Below are 13144 nucleotides of genomic sequence, written 5' to 3'. Positions count from 1 at the left end.
AAAAACGATCCAAGTAGGTGAAATGACAACAACTCCCCGTGGTTCACCACGTAGCTATTTAACTAGATCAGGACTGTGATCAATTAGGACTACTAACAGGGGTTAGCAACAGCATGTGGTATTTATTGTATCGTCAAACAATGTCAATTTAGCGACGAAAAAAGTGACTTTGTACCGTTAGCTTGAAAGCTAAAAACAGTTAGCAGAAGTCTAGAGACAGCATGTAAAGAGGCATCATTAATAAAAATTAAAGTTCAGCTTCAGCAACAGACTTTTAGTTTTTCACAGCCTGTGAACACCGCCGCGGAGGTCACCGGCATGTTTCCTTTAGACTCGCCGTGGAGCATCTCGTTTGCAGGCTGTGGTTTCCTCGGTATCTACCATGTTGGCGTTGCCAGCTGTCTGCTGGAACAGGCTCCGTTTCTGGTGCAAAACGCCCGGCACATCTATGGAGCATCAGCTGGAGCTCTCACTGCCACTGCGCTGGTTACTGGAGTCTGTCTAGGTAAGAAACTTTTTTACATATTACACTAAAAAAGACTACTAGGGCACTAAACTCAGGTATTAAGTTTAAATAGCTTGTGCGGTAACTTGTTCAAGTAGAAGTACAAATTTAGCTTTTTCTGAAGACATGTCTTTGTAATAACCAGTGGCTGAAGATCAACGTAAAAGTCCTTCATTAACTTTAAACTCTAATAAAGTTAACATGAGTAGGCCTATTACCCTTTTACAATGGTGTAAAGCAATGGAGTATTTCTGTTGCATTAACATATGCAGCATTAAATGGTGGAAGAAGTACTCAGATACTTTACATCTGCATCCAGAATTGTATTAATGGGACAGTACATAAGCATTAGCACCAAATAACTACCAAATGTAAAGGTATTCTGCATTCTGCAGAATGGACCATTTCAGAATCATCTATATATTATATGACTGGATTTCTGGTGCATTTATGTGGAGGCATAACTTTAATGTTACAGGGTATTTATTTGGGTATTGCACTTAGACATATTGCAGTTTTGATAATATATCAGTAAATTATGTTGCCCTACTCCATTTCAGTAAAGATCTCTTACTTAAGTAAAAGTAGCAATAACACAGTGTATAAATACTCTGTTACAATGAAAGGTCCAGAATTTAAAATTTTACTTAAAAAAAAACTTAAACTTAAATAATACATACAATATATGTAAAAGTATTTGCATCAAATATATTTTAAGTATCAAAAGCAAAACTGCTCATTCTGCAGAACAGCCTATTTCACTCAATTATTGGTGCATTAATCTTGTAGCTGGTAAAGATGCAGCTAATTTTAACTACTTTATACTGCTGGGAAACATAATCCATACTTTTTTGTTAATTAATAATTAGACTCAAACTGAGCTGTTTTGTGTTCATCTGCAAAATAATTAGCAGTTGCTGCTAAAAGTAACTGAGTAAAAGAACAAGTTCAAGCTTCTGAATTGTAGCTGAGTAAAATGATAAAGTTGCATAAATGGAAAAACTCAAGTAAAGTACCTCAAAACTTAGTTATTTTGCACCACTGGTTGTTACAGAAACTACTGTCAAAGAATCAAAACTGGCGTCCTACTCATAACCATTTTACAATGAATATGCCATACCAACTGAGCCCTTTCCAGGTCAGTGGTGCTTTTCAAAGTGATAGCCGTCTTTTTTCTAATGAGAATACATTCTTAAAGATCACCTTACCACGTGTAAAAAGGTTTTAGTCTTTTAATTATAACAGAATCACTGAAGACTTTTCTGCAATTCCTGCTTTACCAAATATATTTGATATATTTGATTAAAAGTCTACTTAATTGAAGCTGCTAATTTTGCTCCTAATTTTGTATACACAAAGTACAGCTGAACGAAGAACTTTATTCATCCTAAAATGAACAAAGTTCTGTCTCCTCTGTGTCCAATCATATACAGTAACAATGTCTGAATGTCTTCATAGGTGAGGCCGGTGCAAGCATCATCGATGTTGCCAAAGAGGCGAGGAAGCGCTTCCTCGGACCCATGCATCCTTCCTTTAACCTGGTAAAGATTGTGCGTTTCATGCTGCGGCGTACTCTACCAGCTGACTCCCACCATCAGGCCAACGGGCGGTTAGGAATCTCTCTGACCCGAGTGACAGATGGAGAAAACGTCCTAGTGTCACACTTCAACAACAAGGAGGAGGTGGTGCAGGTGTGCATCAAGTCTGAGAATATTTTTCTCTTTATTTTAAGTAGAGTTTGTTGGTATTAATGAAATTGGATGTTGAGATACAGTCACTTTAATACATCATTACTGATAATGTGACAGTGTTCTCGGGGTTTAGCCCATGGGTGCTTTCAGATTTAGCCATTTACGTAGACAAACATTTTGAGAACTGATCATTAGTCATTTGGAAATGATTGTTTATTTTATAGCTGAAACATTTGATCAATTATTAGAGACAATGCAAAAAAAAAAATCTCTGGTTTCAGTTTCTCAGTGTGAGGTTATTGATTTTATATGTTTTATACTATAGTATATTTGCGTGTTGGACTGTTCGTTGGACAAAGGAAAACATTTGAAGATGCCACTTTGCATTCTGGAAAATTATAACTATATATTTTCAGCATTTTCTGACATTTAATTGGAAAAACAATTTATCAATAAATCCAAAAAGTAATAATTATTATTATAAGAAAATGTACTTAAACTCTAGTTACATTTAGTAGTAGTAATTAAGTAGTAAAGTAGTAATAAAACCTGATACCAGTGTGTTAAATAAATACATATAGCTGTGAACAACTGAGCCTGTATGGATGTGATATGATTGCTGTCATTGTTGTATGGCTTATAGAGCTACAACAATTAGTTGATGAATGGGTTAGTTGGCAAATATTATACTAATCACCAACTATTTTCATAATTTGTTAATTAATGATTTTGAGGTTGTTTTTTTAAAAGAAAAAACCCCATAATTCTTTGATTTTAGTCAAAAAAAAAGTCAAAACTCTCTGATTCCACCTTCACAAATGAGAATATTTTCTGGTATCTTCACTTCTCTATAACAGTAAACTGAATATCTCTGTGTTGTGCTTCCTACGAAGGTGCAGGGGCTAATAAATTATGTGATATTGGAGGCATTTCTGAAACTGGTATGAAAAGTCTTAACAACCTTAATCACCCTAACTGTAAGATTTTCAGTTATAGTGTACAGTTTTTGGGGTTTTTTTCCAAGTTAATTGTACCTCCATCAATTGGTCATATTTCTTATGTTCTCTTTTGTTAACAGGCGTGTGTCTGCAGTGCGTATATCCCAGTGTACTGCGGCATCATTCCTCCCACACTGCAAGGAGTGGTGAGTAGACTTCAGCAGGTGTGCCTTGTCCTCATGTTGCCAAAATCCTATATTTGATCTAATGAAAGGAAATTAGCTTCGTAATCGTCATTGATTTTAGATTAAGAGCTGCCTGTTGGGTACAGTATTGTAGCTGCAGAGGTGTAATAATGAGCGGTCTACCTTGCTGCTTTGCTTGGACCATGTACTGTATTTCCTCTCATTGTGTTTTGTTGTTGTTACTTTTGGCTCTTTTTTCAACTGTAAGTGCCCCCATCAGAGCCCTCCCTCCCTTCCTCAAGAATGTTTTTGCTCTGAATGGCACGTGTGTGGAAACAATGATTATAAAATTCCTCAGGAGTCAGTGTTTGTTAGAGGTCTCACGCTTAAAGGGGAAAGTATAACTTGTATTTTTTTTTTTCTGGACATGTTTCTAGCACAAAGGTTCTCTGGGAAACATTATTGAGCAATGCCATCCTCCTCCCTCTGTGGCCTCTGTGATGGGTTTTAAGAGCTTACATGTGCTTGTTGTGTGTATGCAGGACTCGTGATCAAACTTTGAGAGTGGCAGAGCCAGATGTGACCATGTTGGCGCAGGCTTTAAGGTTGTTCTGTCCTCTCCTACCCTCCGCGGCTCAAATTCACAAAACTGTTGTCACTCTGTTCTTGTTGACACGTGCTGTGAGTTTAAAAGTTCACTTGCAGCTTCAATCAAAACAAACATGAATCAATACACAGGATATGATGTCACTATTATCAGATGTAATGATTGCTCTGAGGCCAGATACCCCTCAGAGCACCACAAGGGATTTACAGTGAATATTTTGAAAAACTGGGGAGTTGGGCTGGGCAATAAAATGTTTCATTTCAGCCAATATTGATAGTTATTGGTAATGACCTATTTTTAATAAAGGCCAGGAGAAAAAGGTTGAATTTAACTCCTTTATTTTGAATCAGTAATATACTTAATAGTCGTAGTAGGCATAATAATACACTGTTTCAATTCGATTCCCATTTTGTCAATCTAAAATTCAAAGATATTCAGTTTAATATCATAATAAACAGAGAAAATCATGAAATCTCCAATTTTGAGATGCTGAAAGCAGATTTTTTTTCAGTATTTTTGCATGAAAAATTACTATCATGCTATCGATTACGTACTTACTTTACTTGCCCTAGGAAAGCCTTTTTGTTGAGCTCTGATCTGTGAGCAGTGCTATAGCAGAAACATCAGAGGCCGGTAAAAGAGTCGCTGACTGGGTGATGTGTTTATTATGAAATATGACTGTAGATGCCTGAATAATCAATATGTGAAGGACGAGGTGGTTCACATTGAGCATAATATAGAATTATGATGTGCCATATTAATTTCAGTGTGAATAGGTGAACTCCAATGATTTCAAACAAACAACATTAGCTTTAATACCTGTGAAACAGCAAAAAGGGTTGGGAGGAGGAGCGCACACAGGGATGGCTCATTATGTCACCATGTAGGATGGCATGAAAAACGTTGGTCTCGAAAATACTTTGTATAAATTCTGCTTGTTCTGATGCTGATATTTGTCTTCTATCACTCAGCGATATGTGGACGGAGGCATCTCCGACAACCTGCCGCAGTATGAGCTGAAAAACACCATCACCGTGTCACCGTTCTCTGGAGAGAGCGACATCTGCCCCCGAGACACTTCGACCAACATACATGAGCTGCGGTTCACCAACACGAGCATCCAGTTCACCCTCACCAACCTGTACAGAGTCTCCAGGGCTCTTTTCCCTCCAGACCCGATGGTAGGTCACTTCATTACAGCCCTCCAGATCCAAACGCAAACACACAAACACGTCTGCAGATAAATTGATTGCCTCAGATGACCAGGAGTGAACTCAGTGCACTTCTTTGACTCATGAGAGATGAATGTGTGTGTTTGTTTTGAGCGCAGGTTATGAAAGCCATGTGTAAGCAGGGATATAAAGATGCTCTACACTTTTTAAAGAGGAATGGTAAGAAACTGTGGTTTACTTTATTTTCTAATCTTATCCAATGCTTCTGCAATGATTAATCAATTAGTTGCCAACTATTAAATTATTTTGAGTATCAATTAATCATTTCAGCTTCTCAAACATGCATATTTTCTTGATATTTTCTTGTTTTTTAGTCCTCTTAGACAGTAAACTGAATATCTTTGAATTGTGAACAAAACAAGACATTTGAGGACGTCATATTGGGATTTGGAGAACACTAATTTTTCACAATTTTAGAATATTTTATGGACAAAACAAATTTATCAAGAACATAATCATTAGTTGCAACCCTGGTTTATTTAATTACATTTATTTATTTAGTGATTTGTAAGCACAGAATCAAAATGAACAAGTATGTTGATTAATATAAGCTAATTGAATAACTGAAGTCATTAAAAATGTACCTAACCATTGACCACAGGTTCAAAAAATAATGCTTTCTCATTCGCATCTATTTTCAGGATTGCTTAATTTCAACGGACCTCACAGAGACAGGCCACTGCTGGCTAATGGCGAAGATAACGAGGATTATAACGATGACGTGGAGGAGGAGGAGGAGGAGGACAACAAAAGCGACGAAGAGGAGGAAAAGCCAAATGTGGAAGAGGGAGCAGCGGTGGTTTATTGCAGTTCTTCAACAGAGGAGCATTTCATCGAACACCTTCCACCAACCCTGCACAAAGGTAGCATAACATTATTGAACATATACTGCAACAAGAAGGAATATTTAATCTTAGCTTCAGATTTCGCCTTTTGCTACTGTCTCCAAAATGTCAACTTCTCATGGACTACAAAAAACAGCCAATGCTAACTTTGTGAAAATGCACTTTTCAGATAATCCAGTGGTTTTCTAATGAGTATTTATCTTGAGAGGTAGGAGAATATTGTCACCTGATAAAGAACAGCTTGTCTTTTAGTTTATTTAAAAAATGAAAAAAATATTATAAACCGTTATAAAGAGTTTTGTAAAGCCTTACAGATGCATTATAATGTCTTATGAAAGTGCTTATAATGCATTGTAGACATGACCTTCAAAGAAAGTCTAACCAGATATTGTTTGTCTACAGTACCTTTGTGTACTGTACTAAGTTAGACATCATATCTGTTTGTTCACACATGTATACATGCATTAAAAAGTGCAGGTTAATCTGAAAAGATAATGTTAATTTTGTAACAGTCATTAAATACACAGTGTTTAATGTGATTAATGCTAAAACACCGTTAACATGAACACATGAAACCTCATTAGACACTGGGAAGCCTTTTTTAAATGAATCATGAAGCATTTGTTAAAGATTTTTCAACATCATCATTTCTTTTTTTTGCTTATTTTTGTTTCTGAGCATCAGCAGTGTGAAATAAACAGGTACAAAAAAGAGAAATGCAAAAGCACAATGCTCACTTTTTTTTAACCTGCACTCCTGCACCTGCACCTGCCTCAACTGCAGGTAACAAACAAAACACGACAAAACAAAACACACGTTAAGGGGAAATGAAATAAGGGAAAAATGCAACTAAAAGAAAAAAAGATGACTGTAAACAAATAAGTAATAATAAAATGAATATGATTCAAAAAGGACCCAGTCAACTGACTTTTAAAGCGTAATATCTAGAGAGTCTACAGAGGTAGAAACAAGTCTCCATATTTTCTATTCATACATTATTTAAAGAACCTCTAAAACAGAACCTGCATCGTCATTTCCGTGGCTGAAGAGTAGATAAGAAGTTGAAGAGAATTCTGTCTGAGTGAAGAAGATTAATCGTCACAGACTTATTCAAGGACATATCAAGATTCTCCAAGTGTATTTTTATTCCAAACCAGAACCGGTGGCTGCCTGGATTATAGGATAAATGTGCTAAATATTCAGGACACTAAAAGGGATAATGATTAATTCTAATGTAAAGTATCATCCCCTGAGGTAATGCATAAAAATGATTTGTTGTTGTTGTCCCACCTTCTGTTTGATAGTATTTCTAAGATTCCTATGTTCACTGTGCTGAAAATTTAACTTGGATACATGTGTTGGAACGTGTCTCCTGTTTAGCTCATAATTAGTAAAGGATAAAGGAGGTTAATTCTGTGAACAGTTTGGGGTATAAATGTTGAGATCCTCTCTGCCTCCCTCTGCAGCTCTAGTTGAGGCCTGCATGGAGAGGAGGAGCCTGATGCAGTCGCTAGGCAACCTGCTTCCTGTCAGGATGGCCTCGGCCATGATGCTCCCTTACACACTCCCTCTGGAGTCTGCCATGTCCTTGACTCTCAGGTACTGTAGGACTTAATTACATTTGGTCCCGTTTCCTCCTAGTTTCACTCAAAATAGTATTACAGTACAGTACAGTACAGTACTACAGCTGTATGTCTACTCAGGTCTTGTATTTTGAATAGTGGAGCTGATTATCCTGTAATAGTAACACTGTTTGCCCTAAAAACATTCAAAAACTGGACTGGCATTCTGTGCTGATGGACTAATATCAGTGTATCCCATGTGTAGACTTCTCGAGTGGCTGCCAGATGTGCAAGATGATGTGGGGTGGATTCGAGAGCAGGTATCAAAAGTCCTGCAGCATGTTCTTCGTCAGGCCTCCAAAAGCATTTCCCAGCATGTATCTGCCAGGTAGGTGACTGCTCAAGTACACAGACATACAACTGACAGGTTCTATGGTTTATAATCTTTTTACTGAAACTTTTAGCATCCAGTCAGTCCAAAATACATTAAAAGCCATCTAGCTGTTATCTGTAGTGTGTGAACATGCCTGTAATTTAACCCGGCTAAACCTGCAATGACTGTTTTTTTGGGCCACTTGGGGGAGGCAGAAACAAGTTGTGAACACAGCATTGACATGTCGTCACATTTAAAGGTGTTAAATTGAGCTTGTTAGCCAACAGATGCTTATTCACTTTGCATTAGCTCTTTTTTTGGTCTCTACCAACACCTGAGAGAAATATCTGGCCATTTGGTGTTGAGTGGGTACTCTACAGTGGGTTTTTAGGGTTTTTTCTTTGAAAAGCTGCCCACTGCATCTCAAAACAATGCTATGAGTACAGTGAGATTGAACTAAGACAGTAAAGTTGTGGGCTAGACAGCTAAACAAGGAGCTAAAACCTCCTATAAACTGCAGATTCAGGTGATAATTCTCTGCAGTTCATCATTACAGATTATTCTCTCTTTTCACTTAGGTGTTCTGATACTTGGGTAGAAAAATATTGGTTATAGTTGCTTTAATAACAGTGAGTGAAACAGTTACAGCTGTCTCATCCTTCACACTTCTGCCTGCTGCTAATGTTTCCTCCAGGTTTTCCTGTCAGCTGGAGCTGCACCACTACCAGTCCCTCCCATCCCAGATCAGCTCCACCAGCCTGTTCCCCACCTGGGTGAACGACGGCAGCTCCTCGGTCCTGGATGTCTTCATGCGTCTCGACCAGTACAAGAGGCAGCTGCTGTCTGGAGTGCTGTGCATCAACATGGACCTGCAGGGCTCCTTCAAAACTAACCAGATGTCACCAGATGAGAGCTCTGCATCTCTCCTCTCCTCAGAGGGCCTCACGATGCACATTATTCCACCTGCAGCCGACTCTGGAGAAACCATCAGCAGCTCTTAAGAGCTTCTGACCGGGTTCTGCTGCAGATACTAAGGTTAAGATGTGCTTATTATAGTTTCAGGAACATTTTAAAAGAATCCAGGAACATTTGAAAAGAATCTAACTTTAATATCTGTTTACATTCTTACGCTGCCAGAGAAGACATTTGTAGTCTAATAAACCCTTTTGTGTAGGGGTTAGAAATAATCATAATTTACCATATTAACACGTACTGTATATTATTGGTATTTTTCAGCCTGGACACCATTTTCATGTGTTTTTTGTCTAAGTGACTAATGGGGACAACAATTTTTTAAACTTATCTCATGTAGAGTGAGAGCGCTGCAGCTGGGAAAAGCGAAACTGAGATGCAGTTTAATCCCTCCTGTCAAAGTAAACCCATTCAAAGCGCTTGTTTTGATAGGCTCAGATCAATATTATAAGTGTCTGACAGCATTATGAGAAGGATCCCTACAGAGATGACCTTTTTAAAAAAGGGAGAGCCTTGTTTTTGTTGTTTTTAAACAGCAACAGTAACTGTATCTCTCTCTGTTTAAAGCAACCAGACTCCATTGACAATAACAGTAATTTTACCTCTGTCGTCTACCACTACCTCCATCTCGTTTTAACCCATTAAAATAACAGAAGTCACACAATAACATGGACAAACAAGCAAAAAACAATATCACACAATAACAGAAACAAAAACACCAAAGTCACACAAGATCACTAACCGATTGATGCAGCAGTGGATCAGAGAAGTAAAATTACCATTTTGGTGAACGGAGTCTAGGAGCTTTGATCAGAGATATAGCATCTGTTTCTGGGTAAACAACACTGCTTTTTAAACAAGGTCCATCTCTGTTGAGATAGTTTCCATAATGTTATTAAAATCTGTCAAGATTACCGTCCAGCTCAGTCAGCACTGTCCCCATTAGTCAATTAGATGCAAAAACCTGGGAAAATTTGGTCCAGGATGAAAAGTACTCAAGTTTCTAAGTTTTTAAGTATTTTTGACTAATGCCCGACACTGACATATGTCTTTAGATACAATCAGGAAACCCTATAGACACAGTGTGTCTGTAGGTCTACAGAAGTGCATTTAAACATAGCACATGTGCTCAGACAGTCGTGTACAAACTTGAATTACAGGACGTTACAAACAAAAATGCGCACTTGAAGCAGCGCAGTTAAAATAGGCAAGTGTTTATGTTTTTAGTGGAATGTAGTCAGACCAGTAGTTAAGCACAGTGTTCCTGCTACTGCATCCGGTTATGAGCTCCAAATTACTTCTGGTAGAAGAGACTGACTGGAGGAGGGAGAACAGTGGATGAACTAATGTGTTTGTTACAGGTAGTTACTCCATTTATTTCATGCAAGTTTCAATGCAGTATTGTGAGTCATTACAATACATTGTCTTTATGTTTTTAGGTTTGTATGAATGTCAAAGTCTTATGTCTTTACAATTATTTATATGAAAAATATAAAACTGCTTTGCTCTGTTTTCACAATCATAGAAATAGTTTCTATCATTGATTTTACTCTTAGATTTAATTTTAAATCTACTTTGTATTGAATTTCTCCTTTAAAAAATCTTTGAGCAATGATTTTGATCTTATTTTATAAAATTTACATTTTAATGCATGTACAGTAAATCAAAAAACAATGTGGTTTTGTTTAAATTCATCAATGAATCAGTTAAATCTGAGTTGCACTTTGTCATTTGATGTCACTGTATGACATCAGATGAGTTTCTTAGGTAATAACCTACCTGTTTAAATATTTCTCTTTACGCTGTGTACTACAAGAAACTGTGTGATCAAGCCCCAAGTTGTGCCTTAAAGTTCAATCAAATAATTGCCAAATGAATTTAACACATTGTCAAAATGTTGCAGGGAATAATATTTAAGTGATTATTAAATAAACTTAGATTGTTTGACATTAACTGTGGGTTATGAGTGTTTTCTCATTGCTGTGAATACTTAGAGATCAGTTGAATAACAGTGTTCCTCACATTACCCAGAAAAAGCTCTGAGTCACAGTGAAAAGTGCACACAGAGCAGGGAACAGTACACATCACTAACATTAACCAAACAGCAAAGGGCTTCTTGGGAGGCTTCCAGGTGATCCCAGTAAAATGACAAATAATCACAGTTGATTCACAGAAATACTGTAGCTCTTGAATGTACTACAGGGTACAGTCTGATAGTAGCTAAGGGCGTAACAAACAAACACAAGAGTTCCTGGTTCATTTAGCTGCTATATGCCCATGAATTTGAATTTATTTTTATTCAGAAAATCCATATTGGAAAAATTAGGAGATGTCATAATTAAAATCTAAAAAATCTGTTATAATAACCAGAAAGTTGTTATTTTGTGAATATAGTAAAAGGTATTGGGAAGATGTATCCGATCCCTTTCAACACTTAATATTTGGAATTTTAGAGTAATTTATTTGTGGTGTAGAGTCAGATCTGTAGGCTTTACTCTTACTGATATATAAATTAAAAAACAGGCCTCTAGAGTAGTTTAGATATTAAGACATATGTTACAAAGTCTATAGACAAAAAACTGTCAAAGTGGGTATATTCTTTATTTAAGTTTTTGTTCCCCATTTCCAACCCCTTAAACTGTGCTTCATATTCCTCTCTTAAATAAACAATACCAACTTTACTTAATAACTCAAAAGTGAACAGATGGTATCAAAAATAAATGGTGTCATCATATAACAAAGAGGATTTACTGGAGACCAGACAGGCCACAGTGGATGTACCGTATTACCAGCACTAGAGGCGCATTGGGAATCCCCTCAGCAGTTCGGTCACCCTGCTTACAAATCATAACAAAACTCATCATGTGCAGTTTTATTAGTTGGGATCTGTTGCATACAAAAGCTGTTTGGTATTGTCGAGAAGCTCTGAGATTCCTGGTTTCAAACTAGTTCGTTACAAAGACAAAATATTTGTTGAACTGTTTTTTACAGAGATGTTTACGTATGATATGGTCCATATAAGTGACAATGCCTTCAAGTGATGTCGGAAAAATGGATACTAACTCTATTACAGTACCTGCGCCTGTGAAATTTTACATTGGAAAGCATGGAATATGTATTATATATCATACTGGCATTTATGTTAATAGCACATTCCTTAATTATATTTATAATTTTATTCTTTTGTTTTCTATGAATTTTCTGACACTCAACCTGCTCGATTGTGATTCTCATCTAGGCACACTAAACCCATATTGAACTGGTGACAATGAAGATTATGATCTAAATAATAAATGATGACTTGTCATTTTACCTGTATTATGTTTTTTATCAAGTCTGTCTTCAAAATGATCAATCAGTCAATCAATTAATTGCTTCATTTGTCCCCAAAGGATAATTGGTCATGTAACAGTAAACAAAAGACAAGATAACACATGACACACAAGCACATTATGTTAAGCAAAATTTAAAAAACGCACAATAAAATCAATTTAAATTTAAACTTTAGTTTAAAAGTAGGAAAAATATAATGAGAATTTGGGTTAAAATAGTATAGTACATGTGTCACCTAAAATAAAACATACTATACCATAGTACTGAAAAAAATAAACATGAATCATTTATTAGGATTGTTTGTTTGCGCTCTTACAGGCTGTGTGTAGGCTTTTAACCTTTTGCTGTTATTATTTTGTTATTTTTAAATCCAGCCAGAAAAGTTTGTAGGTTTATGAGAAAGTGACACTAGTGTTAATATCTGTTTTCCATTTGTGTTAAACTGTTATAAAGAAAACAAAAGAAAAGCAACCAATCAATCCATCAATCAGACCTTATTTGTATACCGCTGGCACTCATTAAAAACAGGAATTGAGGATACACTATCATATCACCAGAAGTAGGATAAAAAACTAAAAATAGGTACATTAATTACAGTTAACCAATCAATAAATAAGTATTACAAAATTGAAAAGAATAGGTAAAAAGTAAAAGCAAGGTAAAGAGTACAAGATAAAATACTAAGGAAGAGAAAATATAATGAAGCGAGTAAAACCAAAACAAAAGGTAGGGAACTAAAAATAAAACAATCCAGAAAATAAAAGATAAATTAAAAAGTTAATAATAATAATAAACATATACAAATAAAAAATATTATACAAACTAATAAAACAGAGTAAAATGTATGAATGAATAGGCAATAAACAAATAAAGTTCAATTAAAATGTTGTCCCTCTCTCTG

General features: G+C 36.2%; 1 protein-coding gene across 1 annotated transcript; it reads left to right on the top strand.

Moving 5' to 3' along the window:
• pnpla2 (patatin-like phospholipase domain containing 2) lies at positions 1 to 9649 on the top strand. The gene is made up of 9 exons (XM_084734168.1): positions 1 to 505; positions 1964 to 2196; positions 3275 to 3340; positions 4898 to 5107; positions 5257 to 5317; positions 5800 to 6021; positions 7470 to 7602; positions 7831 to 7953; positions 8633 to 9649. Exons 1-9 carry the CDS (start codon positions 319 to 321, stop codon positions 8937 to 8939), a joined length of 1542 nt encoding a protein of 513 aa, XP_084590294.1. The 5' UTR covers positions 1 to 318; the 3' UTR covers positions 8940 to 9649.
• The last annotated feature ends 3495 nt before the right edge of the window (positions 9650 to 13144 follow it).

Source organism: Lutjanus erythropterus, chromosome 13 (assembly GCF_056507025.1).
Source record: "Lutjanus erythropterus isolate fLutEry1 chromosome 13, fLutEry1.hap2, whole genome shotgun sequence".
NCBI lineage: Eukaryota > Metazoa > Chordata > Actinopteri > Lutjaniformes > Lutjanidae > Lutjanus > Lutjanus erythropterus.
The sequence above is the reverse complement of the archived record's forward strand: the minus strand, read 5'-3'. Positions and strand labels throughout refer to the sequence as shown.